The sequence below is a fragment of the Catharus ustulatus genome, chromosome 11, assembly GCF_009819885.2.
Source record: "Catharus ustulatus isolate bCatUst1 chromosome 11, bCatUst1.pri.v2, whole genome shotgun sequence".
Taxonomy (NCBI): Eukaryota; Metazoa; Chordata; class Aves; order Passeriformes; family Turdidae; genus Catharus; species Catharus ustulatus.
The window spans coordinates 12808327-12823932 of record NC_046231.1 but is presented as its reverse complement, the minus strand read 5'-3'; the positions used below and the strand labels follow the sequence as shown (position 1 = coordinate 12823932).

General features: G+C 44.7%; 1 protein-coding gene across 1 annotated transcript in view; it reads right to left on the bottom strand.

The window, feature by feature from the left end:
- Window positions 1-10746: 10746 nt before the first annotated feature.
- Window positions 10747-15606, bottom strand: part of SMPD3 (sphingomyelin phosphodiesterase 3) — a 101966-nt gene continuing 97106 nt past the window's right edge. The window contains exon 8 of the mRNA XM_033069521.1: window positions 10747-15270. Coding sequence (XP_032925412.1) covers window positions 15169-15270 — 102 coding nt within the window. The 3' untranslated portion in view covers window positions 10747-15168. The remainder of the gene's footprint in view (window positions 15271-15606) is intronic.

The window sequence follows — 15606 nt, the reverse complement described above, 5'->3', positions numbered from 1 at the left end:
TTCCTGAATTGATGTTCCTGAGAAAAAATAAAATATAAATTTGTTAAAATGCCAAAGGGAAGAAATGATGGAAGTGATGGGAGTTTGTATTTTGTTACCAGTGTTACATACTTGTTGAAGTTACGTGGTCCCTGCAGTGGTGACTGAGGGGCATCCTTGTTAAACCCTTTTTGTGTTATGAGACCTGGGATTGTAGAGGTTCTCTGGGAGGATGCAGTGAAAGGGAAGGGCAGAGGCTGGATGCAGTAGCAGCCATGTGCAGAGCTGTGTTCCCAGGCCTGAGCTGTGTGTATATAAGGAAAAACACAAATTTCAGTACCCCTGGAGCAGACATTGCATTGCTGCTATCAAAAAAACCCAAAAAACCAAACCACTGGAAAGATGGAATGCTGAGCATATTTTAGCACCTGTGGATTCTTTAGAGGAGCACAATCTAATGGATGTGCTGAAGAAGCCTTGTGTATGTTTTAATTTACTGTGAGTGTTACCAATATCAAAATGGCTTGTGCATCTAGACAGGCACTGCAACTGGATTTGGTTAAAATTGCTGGGAGCTGTTAAGTTGAGGCAAGTCCTTACCACAAGTGTGTGTAATTAGGATTATTTATTGTATGTATCAGTCTTCCTTGACTTACATGAATTCTTCAGGTTGGGCTTAAAAACCTAATGTGGTCTGCAAATTGTGTGGAAAACAGCTGCTTACACAGAGACACTGGGCATTTCTTATACATGTGTGCAAGAACAAAATAAAAGACTGCTTCTATCTCTGTCCTCTTCCACAGGGCTTTTTACTGCAGGCACGCACTTGGGGGAGGAAAGCCACTTTATCAAAAAAACACATTACCCAGGAGCAGCAGTCAGCCTCCCATTTGTTCCCAGACCTGACAGAAGCATTGCAGTGATGTTCCAACTTGGAAGAGCTGCTGGCTAAGGGCATCTTAATAAGCAGAGCAAGAATCCTATTTTCTCTTGGAGGGAACTTATTTTGTACTGCCACCACAGGCAGTTTTGTTTTCTAAATGACAACAGCTTTGATCATGACTGGGCCTGCAGGCACAGATGCACATTCTAATAGAAACAGGATGCTCTGCCAGCCCTGAACTAACAATATTACAGTTCAGATATTGCAATAGAGCCAGTGTGTAGCTGGGCAGCTTTTATAATGCAAGACACAGGTTTCAGTCAGGTATTAAAAGTCATAATAAACTACCAAGTGTTGCCATTCACATTTAACTTCCCAGTTTTGGCTTTACTGCAGAAGTAACTTCTGTAGTTCTGGATAGCAGATGTTTGATGGTTGCCACAGCACAGCTCCACAAGAGGGTGCTGAGAACTCACTTCTAAATTTGTAGCACTTTTTAAATCAGGGAAATGCAGAGGCTTACACTGCAGCTGTCTTGTGCAAATCACACTTGTGGTGTTCTGAGATGCACTGTACATACATGCATAGAAATGGAAAACTAGTGCAAAAAGTGTCAACTGCTAGTAAATCCAGTCCAGACCTGTCCCTGTTATTAAAGCAGGCAGGCAACAAACTGTCTCATGCTGAATTCAGAGTGATTAGTACCCCTTGGACAGTGAAGTTATCTTGGCCCTAATGAAGGACAAGTCTTGCATTTTAAAGGGCATTTTCTAAATCATGGCAGCTGCAAGATTTGTTCCTTTATTTGCAGAACTGGTACCTTTTGTCTGAAAGCTGAGCAGTTCAAGGACTGAGATCCTGGAGCTTGCTTTTCTCCTTCATTAGTCCCTTTGAAACTGCTCTGTGTGGGCTTCCTGCATTTAACAAGATAGAGGATGCAGTTCAGGACTAATTCATTTAGTCACTCATCTTTTGTATTCTATTTGTAGTTACAGCTGGTTGTTAGGGGGGGAAGAGACTATTAGAGCTTCCTAGAGTTGGATTTTTCCAGTGATGATTGTGAGCTGAATACAATGGGTGCTTGTGTTGTCATTCTACCTTATTGACTCTGATGGCATTGCAAAATGTTAATTTGCCTTAGTACTTAATCATTGTAATACTTCACATTTCCAAGCATTTAGTGCAGATTAGTGATTAAGATGCTTCTCAGAGAAGTATGTGTTGTCATCTCTATTTTTCAGATGAGAAAAAAACTAAGTGTGGTTTGTGTGGGTGTTTCATCTGCCCCAGGCTCACTATAAGATTAGAGCCTCAGAGCTAAAAATGACTTGCTCAAGGCCATGCAGAATAGACTAATCCCCTGACTCCCCAGCCCTGCTTTAATCATTTGTTTTCTTAGCACAGTGTGATTTCAGATGCAACCTTACGAGGTTTGACCGAGATGCAGCAGATAAAGACTCAGAGGCAGTGAATCCCTGGACAGCTCAGTAATTAAAACCACCTGGATTTTAACACACATGTAAAATATGTTTATATTATATAGAAGTTACATATTTAATATAAATATATATATATAAATAAATATATATATATATATGTATTTACAAAGCTGTAGAGTGTTTGTTTTGTTTTCAAAAGCTGTCATGAAGATGACCCACTTTTTTTCCCCCCCAGCAGGATTCTGTCTAGGATTTGAGAGGCCTGAAGATGCCTCTTTTGTGGGCAAGGGCACTAATGAATGAATGAATGAGAGCTGATGATGTTGCTGTGTGCCAAGGGAAAGCCCTGCAGTTGCAGGTCTGGCTGCTCTTCACAGAGCTGTGGGCACAGTCCCAGGGTATCTTGGCCTTAAGTTACACAAGACTGGCCATGTACCCCCTGATGCTTCCTCAGGGTTTTGCTAAGTGCAGCTGCATGATGAGCTGCAGCAGCCCCTGTGCTGTGGATTGTGCCTCTCACTCCTGTCATTTCCCACAGCCTCTGCTCTCTCTTGCCTTGCACGTCACTCCCTTGGGGAGGTGATGCACTCGGGCTTTGGGAGAAGGAGTGGGTGCTGCAGGTTACTGAGTGTGCTGCTTCTGCAGGGTGGTGGATCCTGCTCTAGCTGTCCTCACAGAAGGCGCCTTCTGGCTTCCTGTTAGGGTATCTAAGAAACCAATTACTCACACTCCTGACAATCAGCAAATAAACCAAGCTGCAGTGATGAATGAGGTGGGAGGGAGGGACAAGCAGCCTTCACTGCGGCACTCCAAAATGCCATGTCCCTGCTCAGTGCATGCTTCTAGGAATGGTTGGAGGGGCTGTACAGCAGATCTGCAAGTCTCATCTCGGCCTGCCTGACAGGCAGCAGCAAAGTCACTTGTGCCCAGGGACTGATGATAGAGGATGAGGCACCCTCACAAGGGCTGGGAAGGCTAGGAGTGCATCCAGGGTTGGGAATGGAGCAGGGAGTGCATCCAGGACTGGGAATGGACCAGGGAGTGCATCCAGGACTGGGAATGAACCAGGGAGTGCATCCAGGGTTGGGAATGGAGCAGGGAGTGCATCCAGGACTGGGAATGAACCAGGGAGTGCATCCAGGACTGGGAATGGACCAGGGAGTGCATCCAGGGTTGGGAATGGAGCAGGGAGTGCATCCAGGACTGGGAATGGACCAGGGAGTGCATCCAGGACTGGGAATGGACATGGGAGTGCATCCAGGGTTGGGAATGGACCAGGAGTGCATCCAGGACTGGGAATGAATCAGGGAATGCATCCAGGACTGGGAATGAACCAGGGAGTGCATCCAGGACTGGGAACGGACATGGGGGTGCATCCAGGACTGGGAATGAATCAGGGAGAGCATCCAGGGCTGGGAATGCACCAGGGAGTGCATCCAGGGCTGGGAATGGACCAGGGAGTGCATCCAGGATTGGGAATGGACCAGGGAGGGCATCCAGGACTGGGAATGAACCAGGGAGTGCATCTAGGATTGGGAATGGACCAGGGAGTGCATCCAGGACTGGGAATGCACCAGGGAGTGCATCCAGGGTTGGGAATGCACCGGCTGCTCTGCAGGACTGGTGTCCAGGGGGACATGTGTCCAGGGATGTCCCTGTGCTGCCATCCTGCCCCTTCCTGCCAGGCTCCTGAGGGCTGAGCTGCAGGGGGGGATGGACACACTCTCCTTCCCCCTCCCTGTGCTCCCAGCACCCTGGGCTGTGTCCTACCCAAATGAGATGTGTCAGCTCCTGCTGCCAGCCCACAGGGAGAGAGCAGCTGGACAAGAGGCTTGCTGTGTTTTGTGAATAACTGGGGGACTTAAGAAACCAAAGTTCATGTGTTGAGTCTGTGTCTGTGTGATTTCCAGCCTGAGGGAACCAAGAACACACAGGAATAATGAACTGGTGTGAAGAGAATATTCAGACCATACAATTTAGCTGGCTGTTTTGCCACGTGTGTGTCCTGGCATGCTGGAGCATGGCACTGAGGCCAAGGCAGTGGCTTTAATATTGACTGCTCATGTTCCTGCTGTTTAAAATCAGCTCTGGTATTTTCTGTCTCATACCTCCTGAACTGATGCTGTTTAAGAGTTTTCCATAATCCTTCTCATTGCCTGTTTCTATTGAATAACAATGGTCTTTGGACTCCAACTCAAGTAGTTTCATTCTGTCAGTGGAGTTTAGGTGATGGCCCCTTAAGTGACCCTGTTGGCATTGCTTCTCCTTGAGCCTTGGCCTTGCTTAAAATCAGTCCCATCTGTCCTTCCTGCAGCTCCTGTGTCCCTGGTGGCCAGGCTGGTCCTGAGAGCAGAGCATAGCTGCCAGAGGCCAATGGGAAAAGCCAGGAAGTCTCCCAGAATTCAGGACTTGAACCTCCCTTCAGCAAAAGCTCTTTCTGCCTCCAGGTACATTCCATCTAAAGTTTGTGCTTCTGGCATTGATGCACAAACTCAAAGCTTTGTCTGAATGCACTAAAGAGGGAAGTGGGAGGGTGTGGCAGAGCAGATGCAGCAGTTTCTTGTGCAGCCTGTGTGTCATTGGAGTGCACTGGTCCTGTCCTGCACTGCATGCCAAAGGATGGAGGGTGTGCTGGAGGCAGTGTGGGAATACCTTATGGCCCTGTGCTGAAAACTGTGCTGGCATATTGCATTATCATGGCTTAGTATGCATTTCTGTTTTGTATTAAACTGTTAGGGTAGCTGTATCTCTTCTCCTTCATGCATCGAATAAATTTCTTTATAGATTTCAGGGGCTTAGATTCCTGCCCTGCCCTGGCCATTCATATTTTGCTAATGCTGACTAGTGCTCAACAAAATCTAGCAGTTCCTTCTGTGGTGCACAGCAGAATAAATGAACTATGAAGTCAACTTCTGTGTTAAATGTTAGGTTTTTATCTTTTCTTGCATTATCTTGACACATACCCTGCATGAAAAAAAATCTTCAAAAAGAGAAGCAGGTAGAGAAATATCTAGGAAAGTCTGTATCTTCATATTTCAATATAAAACAGTCTTTATGTCTGTTGAAGCAGGGTGCTCTGCTCCACAGGTTTCATGGGTCTTTACTGACAAAACATTTAATTCTTGTGTGTTTTCTTTTGTGCTTGTCACAGACACAAGGCTCTTCAAGGCCAGTCTCACCTGTGTGTGGTGCTGCCAGGCTGAGGGGTTTGTTTTTGTTTCAAGTTCACAGGTGACATGAATGAAGCAGTAGAGTAGAGGCATAAGCAGCATTTCCTGCCCCTCAGACCCTCTCAGCAGAGCTTCCCAAAGCAGGTCAGTGCCCAGCTGAGCTCCTGGTGCCCACTGTGGGTGTGTTCTGTACAGAAATGCTTGCAGTGTGTTCCTGGAGCAGAGGGGCAGCACAGCTGTCAGTGGCAGGTTTGGGTGAGGATGTGATGTGGCCCTTTCAGGTGCTGTTCATCCCCCTCATGGCAGATGTGTCCCCATTTAGAATGGTGCCATTTTTGTTGTGTCCCTGTGCCAGTCAGGCAGGCCCTGAATAAATGCTGGGATTTTCTCACAGGAGATCATCTGCTCAGATTGATGCAGTGCCTTACATCCAGTGCCAGCTTCCTGCTGCTTTCTTGGATGCTGCTGCCATATCCTTTTGCTTGAGGGAGAATATTCCACTTGTGTCCCTGCCTCTAGCTGGGAATGACACACTGCTCCATTGTTTACTTCCCCTAGAAGCTGAGAGCTGTGACTCTCTTTTTGAGACAGTCTGTATTTGCATTCCCTGGGTTGGCTGGGCAACAGCTAATCAAATAATTACATTTAAAATAAGATTTAACAAAAAAGCATGTCTAAAAATAAAGGCAAGGTGTAGTCATGCTTGTCACCAACAGAACTAGTCAGCAGTGTGTGTTCTGGGGAATGTTTCCTGGGCAATTAAGGGCCATTTAATCTTTCTTAATGCACTTAACTGTTTTTGTTGCATTTTTAAAATCTTTTCAGATGTTCTTTGCAGTATGTCTGCAGATCCAGTATCTCCTCCCATTCCTTTTCCTTCCATTCCCCCCTGTGCTTTAAGTAGAGTCTTCTCACACAGCCCTGACAGGCAGCTATTCATACTCCAAGAATTTCTGCTTGTAAGCTCCAGTTCTGTCCACGTTTAAAACATGAACAAAAATAGCAATGTTGGGGTTTTTTTAATAGTAAACTGGAGGTCCCAAACAAATAATTATGCTTCCCTTATAAATAAGCATAACCCAGAAGCAGAAGAAATTCTGCATTTTCCCCCTCTCCTCAAATCAAACATGGGACTGAGTGGGACCTTCTGGGTCCCTTCCTGCAGCTGGGCTCAAGCACAGAATCTGTAAAAATACATTCAGCTGTGTTTTAAAAGCATTGGGGTTTCAGAGAGGAATTTTTTTTGTTTATTTTGCATTCCATTGTGGTCATTTAGAAGCTGGTTTTGAACTTTCCTGGTCTTGTGGTCAGAAACCTTCTTCTAATTGTCAGCTCAGGAGCCCAGGGGTGGACAAGGAGCTCTTACACTGGGTGTGGAGCCACTGGCCAGCCCTTGACCAGACTCAGTGTTCCTTTCTGCCAGTATGTCATAAATGCTACATTTACAGCTTCTAATTTACTCTGACTGTGGAACAGAGCTGCAGCACGGTGAGGTTTGTGCAGTGAGGTGAAAGGACACTCGAGGTCAGCTGTGGATCTCACCAGGTGAGCCCTGTGAGCTCAGGAGTGGCTCAGTGTTTCAGGAACACTTCAGTGAAGTGGCTGCAGCATGGAGTCCTCTTCTGTTCTTACTGTGGCACACAAGACAAGTTGGGTTAAAAGTCTGAGTTTGCTGTGGCTATAAAAAACTTCTGCAAATATGGAAAAGAGGAATTAAATGTAACCAAGGAATAACAGAAAACAGAGTTTTAAATACCTGTTTCACAACAGTCTGATTTTGGGGTTGAGATAATGGATCAGGTTGCATACTGAGAATTAGTTTGTGTTGTGTGATACACCTTTCCTTAGAAAGATATTTAGCATAGTGCTTGGCACCATGCTAGGCCTGGGACTTTGCAGCTGCCTTTTGTTCTTTGAACCCAACATGAAGCAATATAAAACATTCTGTGTTAGCTTGGCTGGAGCTGGTGGTAGTGTGGCTATTGACCTCAGGAAAAGTGTTTTAAATGTAGGAAAGATTCAGCTGGATTTTGCTGGGTGTTCAGAATTATGAATTGGCCTTTAGAAGGTTAGACCTGTTACAAAGAAGGTGACAATTATACCTAGGTGGGTCTGAAAAGCTAGTCAGGACATTACCCAAAGTGTAGCAGGGCTGGGTGTTCAAACTGAGATTCCTCTGCTCATTTAGAAGTTCACAAACTTCTTTAATGAGAAGAAAGCTACCTAATTACTTTTGATGTGGAAAAATGTCATCTTCCCCTCATCATGCCCATCTCTCTTTGTTCATTGTGGTGAGATCAGATACACAGGGGAATTTCAGGTTCTGAGCTCCCACATCACACTCCAGAGTGTTCAGAGGCTTCTGAGCAGACACTGCAGCACAGCATTGGAAACTCCTTCAGTTCTTTGAATGCACAGAATCCCAGAATGACTTTGGCTGGAATGTAAGCCCTTAAAGACCATCAAGTTCCAGCCCCTCTGTCATAGACAGGATGTCATTTACTGGATCAGGTTGCTCAGGCTCTCATCCAACATGGCCTGAACACTTCCAGGGATGGGACATCCCTGAATCCAGAATCTTAAAATCCCAGCAGTATTGTTGTGGAATAAAGCAGTTCTTAGCACAGCTGCATCCTGCAGCCTGAACTCTGCATGAGTTGTCCTGCTCAGCATCTGTGGTCCCAGCTCACATCTGTGGGTCTGTCCCCCCTGCCCTGCAGACTCTGTTCTTTGCAGGAGCTCTGGTTCCCTGCTCTGACTGCAGTGTCTTGGCCACCACCCTCCCTTTGGTCTCATTAAGCAGAAGGATTTCCATCAGTTAGTTGCTAATACAGTGTTTAATGTGTGTATCTGTGAGGCAAATTCCATTTTAGCTGGGTGGGAAGCAGTCAGGGATATCAATATTCTGTGTCCTAATGACAGCCCAGCATTCAGGATCACATTAAGGTCTCTATTGAGCTCAGCACGCTGACGCATCTCGTTGCTGGGATTTGGAAGGGTCAAATCATTTGCAAATAGGAATGGGACTTTTAAGGCTTTTGGTTGCTTTGGACACGAACTTGGCTTGAGGAGCTTTAGCAGAGCTTGGCAGAAAGCCCTGGAGTATCAGCTGTGGTGTAACAGTGGAAGCTGTGTGCAGCTTTAGGCTTTGGTTGCAGTGTTTACAAAGGACACTCTGGCACACCTGGCTACCAAACACTGCGGCACTTGAAGCACTTTGGAGCTGTTCTGCTGGGTTTGGCTTCAGAGACATCAAAGGGTTACTCACAAAAGGGGAAGAGAGAGTTTGGCAGAGGTGGGCACTGGGTTGGTGAGATGCTCCTGGGGGGCAGCAGAAGGTGAAGCATCAGCCTACAGACACTTCCACAGGGGCAGTGCTGTTTTCTAGGAACTCCACCATTTACAGACAGGGGAGCCAGCTGAAAGCTGCTGTGTTAATAGGAACATGAGGAAAATGCCCTTTATTTTGTGGTTATATTCAATTATCTCATCTTTTAAAGCACACAGGAAAGCTGTAGCATTTTTCTACTGTACTTAATCTCCTTTTCTGATTAGTTGAGATGTGATTCTTGGTACCACAGGGGACATATCAGTGGCTGAGCACAACCTCAGCAGCTCATGTGCTCTGCAATACTATGAAATGTTTATCAGACTCAGGAAGGAGTTTGAGGGCGTTTGGGGAGGAGAAATACATTGAATTAAATGTTGATGGAGATTCCACCTTTTTGTGTAACCTCAGATTTTATTTTTTTTCCTCCTCTCATTTTCTTCTGCTCTTTCCTTCAATGCATATTTCTTCCTGTCCACATTTAATGGTTGTAAGGAGCAGTGCTTAAATCTACCATCATGTAAATATGAGAAATGGGATTGCTGTTCTCCTGCCAGTCTTCCTAGCAAGCCCCACACACTGATTTCACAAGTGGCTTTTTGGAGGCTTCCCTGAATGTCAGGGGAAATATGGAAGAAAACAGGCACACAGATTTAGGAGTGGTAGATGGGAAATCTGGAATAGTCTTCTGGAAGGTCAGGAAAATGCTGATGTGGATGAGCCACTTCACTTCTCCTGCAACAAGGACAATTGCTACATCAAAGTATTAACAGTCAGAGAAAAGGGATACAAGAATAATGGTTTTAGCAGCATTCTGAGCAGGAATTTCAGTGGGATGGAGAGGTTTGTGTTTAAACAATTGAGCTTTGCCAAGAGAGTCTGTAAAACAGCCAGAGAGGCAGAGGGCAGTGCTGTCACACTGCTGACCCACAGGCAGCTGTGGGCACGAGTTCATCATGAACTGCACTGCAACTCCTGGCACAGGGAGCAGGAGCAGCTGCAGTTTTCTGTACTTGTTCCTATAACTGTCTGCAATATGCAAATATCCAAGAAATTACTGTGCTTTTAACTTGTAGTTCCTTAGCACTTCGTAGAAGGGAACCCACTCATGAGCTGCTCACATAATAACCAACTGCAGCAATGGGAAAATAGGTCAGGTATTGCAAGAGAGGAGTCTAGGAATCTGCCACTAGAAAATCAAGTCTGTCAAAGTATAATGCAGTGGTAGCATCAGAATGCAGAGAAAAATCATCTGTGCAGCAATGGAGAAAGCTGCACAAATCCATCTCCAATGTCCTGTCTCACAGGCTGGGGTGGTGCCTTCACGAGGCAATGACAAGAAACTTGTGCACTGTCCTTTTTTTTTACTCATTTGCATTCCACTGATTCCATCCTTTCTTGAAATTGTGGAAAATTGTGGAAAAAAATTAATTCTTCAAGGAGGGGTTCCCTACTGGCTTTTATAGGGCTGTTCAGGAAGATTAAACCAGTTAAATGGATTCTTTTCTCTTGACATTGTTCTGTTAAATCAACAGTTGTATACAGTGTGTGATGATTTCATCTTTGCTGAACATTACAGAGATAAAAACCTGCTCTCCCCGAGCCCAGATCACTGCAGTGGTGCCCAGCTGTGCTCCTGCCTTGCTCTGCAGGCTGGGGCCAGGCTCCAGGGCAGAGCCTTGTCCTTCAAGCAGGGACTTGGTGAGAGATGCACAGGGAAGGCTCTGCAGGAAGGCTGCACACCTGGACAACTGCTCAGGGTGTCTGTTGGGCACTGGATGGAGGGGGAGTTGAAAGGACTCCTTTTCTCATCCTGTATTTTCTGCAAGTTCACTGGAACAGGAGTAGCTGTGCTTGACCCACCCACCAGACTGTGATTTGGAGTCAGATCTCTGTAGGTGACATCAGACTCCACATCACAAAACCAGAGAAAGTCACTGCACAGGATCATTTGAGCCTTGAAATTTTATTATCTTGTTTGCATCAACCAGTTATTCCTTTCAGCACCAATAAAAGACAAAAACCCCTCCATATTGTTTAAAATACCTTGTTTTTATCAGGTCTGTGATTGTGGTTTTCTTGCAGGTAAACAAACCAATGAAAATATTTAAATTTTTCCTTTTTTTTTTTTAATACATTTATAACAAAATGTCAGAAGGTGTGTGCTTACCATATAAAAACATTAGGTTCCAGAAGGATACAATACCGAAAAATCATTGAAATAAAAAAAGGTTATTCTTATTACAGGACTTCTAAACCTCAGCAATAATACAAGTCTTTAAAAGCATCAAGATTATATTTAAAACAAAATGGCATGGAAAAGTGAGACCTTCAGTAACAATTTGACCCTCATAATGGATAAAACTGGGAGGTTTTCAAAGTGCTTGAATTGTATTTCTGTCCTCATCCTGTAGTGCCAGGAGGAGGCAAAACTGCTTTATTTCTGAGCTGCTGATATGTGCTGACACTGCTGTGCTGCTGTGTGATCCAGGGTAGCTCACACACCCAACTGGGGACAGTCACATTGGCTTCATCTGGTCCACCAAACAAAGGCCATTAAAAAAAAAAAAATCCTTATTGGAATTGTGTGTCCCTTAAATCTTACTGTCTTACCCAATAAGTAGGCCTGAGGGTCTAGCCAGACTAACTGAGTGTTTCTGGGATAAAACTTTGTCATGATTCTGGCACAAGGCAGGTAAACTCCTTCTGCAGCCAGCAGGACACACCTTCTCCTGGAGCCAGGCTCTGGGAGTTTCTCTTTGGGTGCTTTGGCAGCTTCTGCCAAGTGTCCAGGCTGGGATGGAACAGAACTGGGCACCACTGGAATGAGCCAAATGCCTTTTTCCCCAGCATGAGGCTGGGTGTTCCCTCCCTGGGCTCTAGGGTGTGTGTTTGAAGAGATCTAAAGTTACCAACTTGACACCTTCAAAACTTCTGGAAATGCTTGGTTTCCAACTGTCCTCTTTGGGCTTTTGGTTCACTTGTTCTAGAAGTGCTCTTGTAAAATGCAAACTGAACATGAGAAACAGAAGATGTTATCTAGCTTTTATTAAAAAAATGACACTTCATCTGCAGTACCCCTGGTGAGGGCAGCTAATAAACCAAGCATAGTCTTACCACTCCCTTCTTGAAGATGCTTCAAATCCCAGTACAAAGTGGGATAAGCATAGCAGAGTAAGCTTAACTTGATTTCTTATAAATACTTAAAATTCTACTTAAAATTGGGTCATGCTATCCATAATCAAAGTGGGATTGACATCTGAAAAAGCTCTCCAGGGTTTGTTCTCCTGGGTGTGTTCTCTTTACCCCCAGCCCTACCCCCCTTTTAAATTTTTTTTTAATGCAAATATTTTATTCTATAGTGCCTGCCTAAGGCCTGTGATGATTGATATTGTGCCAGTACAGGCATTGTCTGAGTGGGTTCTCTGTGGGGTGTTGGGTGGAGCTCTGGTGGCTGGAGCAGTGCAGGCAAAACTCATTTCCATGGAAGGTGAAGCCTTTTCATTCCAGCTCACTGCTACAGACAATCTCTGACCCCTGCAGGCATTGCCAAGGCATCAGAAGGCACAGGATCAATGCAAAAAACCAAGGAGCATCTGTAGAGTGGTGCCACAATGCTGAACCTCTCAGCATCACTGCCTTGCAAAGCCACATCCCTAAGACAGTAAATTAGAATGAACTACTTACACTGATTAAATGTATGTGTATTGTGTAAGAGAACATTTTACAACCAGCCAGTTCTTGAGCACTGAGGAAATAGGAACATCAAAATCTAAAACAATTTACTTCAAATTTGAAAAAACATTTCTCGGCATATCTCAAAAAGTTGATGAAAGTGGCTGAATTTTCAGTCAGCACAAAGCCACAGAACAAATTTTAAAGTAATTTAGATCATGTTAGTTTTACTGTGAATAATCAAACATTGTTTGGCAGTAGTTCTATGTTTGTATCCCACACAGTGTCAAATTCAGCTCCTGCAACTGATACTTGGTGAAATTGATATCAAATTTTAATTTACATTGTTAGGAAAACTGTTAAAAATACCGTACCTTGTAGTTAGTCTTACTACTGAGAAATAGCTGCTGGACAGCACACAAATTGCTACTGGTACTGTTTGGGTTTTTTAAAAAAGATTAATAAAATACAAGCAAGGTAGAAAACAGGATTAAAAAGCATTAGTTTGGGTACAAGATTTTCTGAATTGAGTGGAGCAATAAGAAACCCGAAAAACACATTGCACATATGTGCACCCTCTGTATAAAGACAGACATACAAAGTGGGAAACTGGTGGTGCACTGGGATTCACCAGGGACTAAAGTCTCTGATTCTGTAAACTTGAATTCCTAATTTTATAAAAAGGGGAGCTGAGTCTGGTTCCATTTCTGGGTCCCCATGGGTTACACTTCAGACCACCCCACGGTTTGGCACAGTACACTTTTAAGAGGCAGTCTCTGCTGAAGGAACCCCAGCACTGGAAAATGAGGCATCAAATGTGTCAAGACCAGGTGCAGAGGGAGAGTTTGAGCAGTGGCCTTGCTGCCTCCTTGGAATGAGCCAATACTGTTAGTCCTGTACTCTCATGACTATTATGAGTTTCACTATTTGCAAAATCAGTTCTAAGTACAAGTTCTGTTGTTTACTGTAGCTAACTAAGCGAGTACCAGAGGCTGTGCAGACTGAGATTTCTAATTTAGATCTATTCTGATTTAGCTCAAGCTGACTCACAGCAGGTGTAAACTAAACCAAAACAAGAGCGTCCTCAGGAGTTTGTGGGCAGCATAACTAAAACAGGTTATTTAATGGAGTACATCTAATATTGGGTTAACTCTTCTTAACACAGGGAGTTTGTAATACAAGAGGAAATAACACTAAACTTGAATAGGAGATAGGCAGAAGAAACTAAGTAATGGTTAAAATAGAAGGGGTCTCATTGTTCTCCCAACAACACAAACCCTCTGAAATTAAATCCCTAAAAAAATGCCAAGTCTCATTATAGACCTGATTCTCAGGTTTTCATTATTTTGTTAAGGTTACAGAGGCTGCTTATGTCAGGTCATGGGGACAAGATGGCAGAGGGGAGCCCCACATTTGAAGAGCTTTAATGGAAAGAACTCTGAATCAGATGGCAAGACCCCCATTCTAGTCTGTGGGTGCATAACAGATGGAGAATTGTGTCTCACAGACATCAGAACAGCCTCTGTTCCTGGGAAGCAGTTACCAAAGGCCAAGAGTCACAGTTCTATTCTCTATCTCCTGCTGGCCACGTTCCACTTCCCCTTTAAGTGTACTGATTCCTTTAGAAAACTGTCAGGTTATTCTGCCTTATCAATCATACACTGCTCTACACCTTTTTGCCCCCCAATAAACTTATGTTTATTTTTACTCTATATCTAGCATGCATTTTATAATTCATTTCCCACTTACCCTTTCTAGCTAAGGCAGAATGTTGGCCCTGGTGTTACCAATGGTACTACAGGAATCTATTCACTCTACTGTTACATACATATCCCATACCATAATTCAGAACTGTCCCACACATGGGAAAGAAAAGACATTACAGGGAAACTATTTCTTCTTAAGGGAATAAGTTGCATTTAGAAAGCAGAAGGCCTGATTCTGGAGTCATCATTCAGACAAAACAGTTCATAATTTCAGTGGGAACACAGCTGGAATAAGGGTGGGACTGTGTTCTTGAAGTCTCAATTCCAAATCTCTTAATTATCCTTAAATCAGACAGGAAGATACTGGTCTGCAAATTGAAGAGAGCTGTTTGGTTTAGATCTACCTGTGCTGACAGAAGGGTTTCCATGGCAGGAGGCTTAGGCTGGGGCTGCTGTGTGCCCTCCCTCCCTGCTGTCCATCTCTGCCCGTTGCTCTCCGTGCATGCAGTGCGGGCGCATGCGGCTGCTGCAAGCACGAGCTGCGACTGTCACAGGCTAAAGAAAGAGAAAAAGCTGCGGCTTCGAGTTAGACAAAGAAAAGATGCAAAAAACCATTGAGCGGCACTAACTCACAGACTAAGTACAAACTAAATTGTGCTATATATTAGTATAAAAACATGTTTTAGTAAGAATGGCACTGGTTCAGAAGGAATTAGGACTTCCATCTTGGTTCCTTTCGGTCCACAGTGAAAGCATCGTAGCACAGGCCTGCCCTGCTGCCTGAGCCACTTGTGACAGTGGCTTTTGGCCACAGCCCCTTCCATTGCTTCCCTTTTTACATCCACATTGTTGGTACTTTCTGGGAGTAGCCCAGGTCAGGTCTGGTCATCTTTCCTAACATGGCACCAGAATAGTTCATTCTTGTCCTCTGATATTTTTGAAATATCATTCGTGTTTCCCTCTTCTGATCTCTCGGAGCTGGTTGGCTTTAGGGGTCGTCCTCTCCCGTGGACACCGTGAGGCGCATTGCTACTGGTAGGTGGTCAGTCAGGCCTGCCAGCTGGGTAATAAAGCTGAACTCTTCCACTTCCTGCAGAGGAGAACAAAAGATAAGGAGCTGAAAAATCGGTCTATGCATCAGAACTAAGCACCCTGGAAGTGCCTCAGTGCATTACAGAGGTGTGGGACCAGCCTGGTTTGGCTGGGCTGATGGGAGCTGCTGCTCAGGGCATGGCAGTGTGCTGCAGGGGATGGGTGAGCCACTGCTGCCACCCAGCCAGGCTGCTCTGGGGGAAATCTGTTGCACCTTTTCTTTCCATTTGCAGTAACATCTCTGTTGGTCCAGACAGGCTCATCTGCAGTGCTGCAGTAGGGGATCCATGGGCAGGGAATGGCAAACAGATGTGAATGAGCTCCTTGTTTTCAT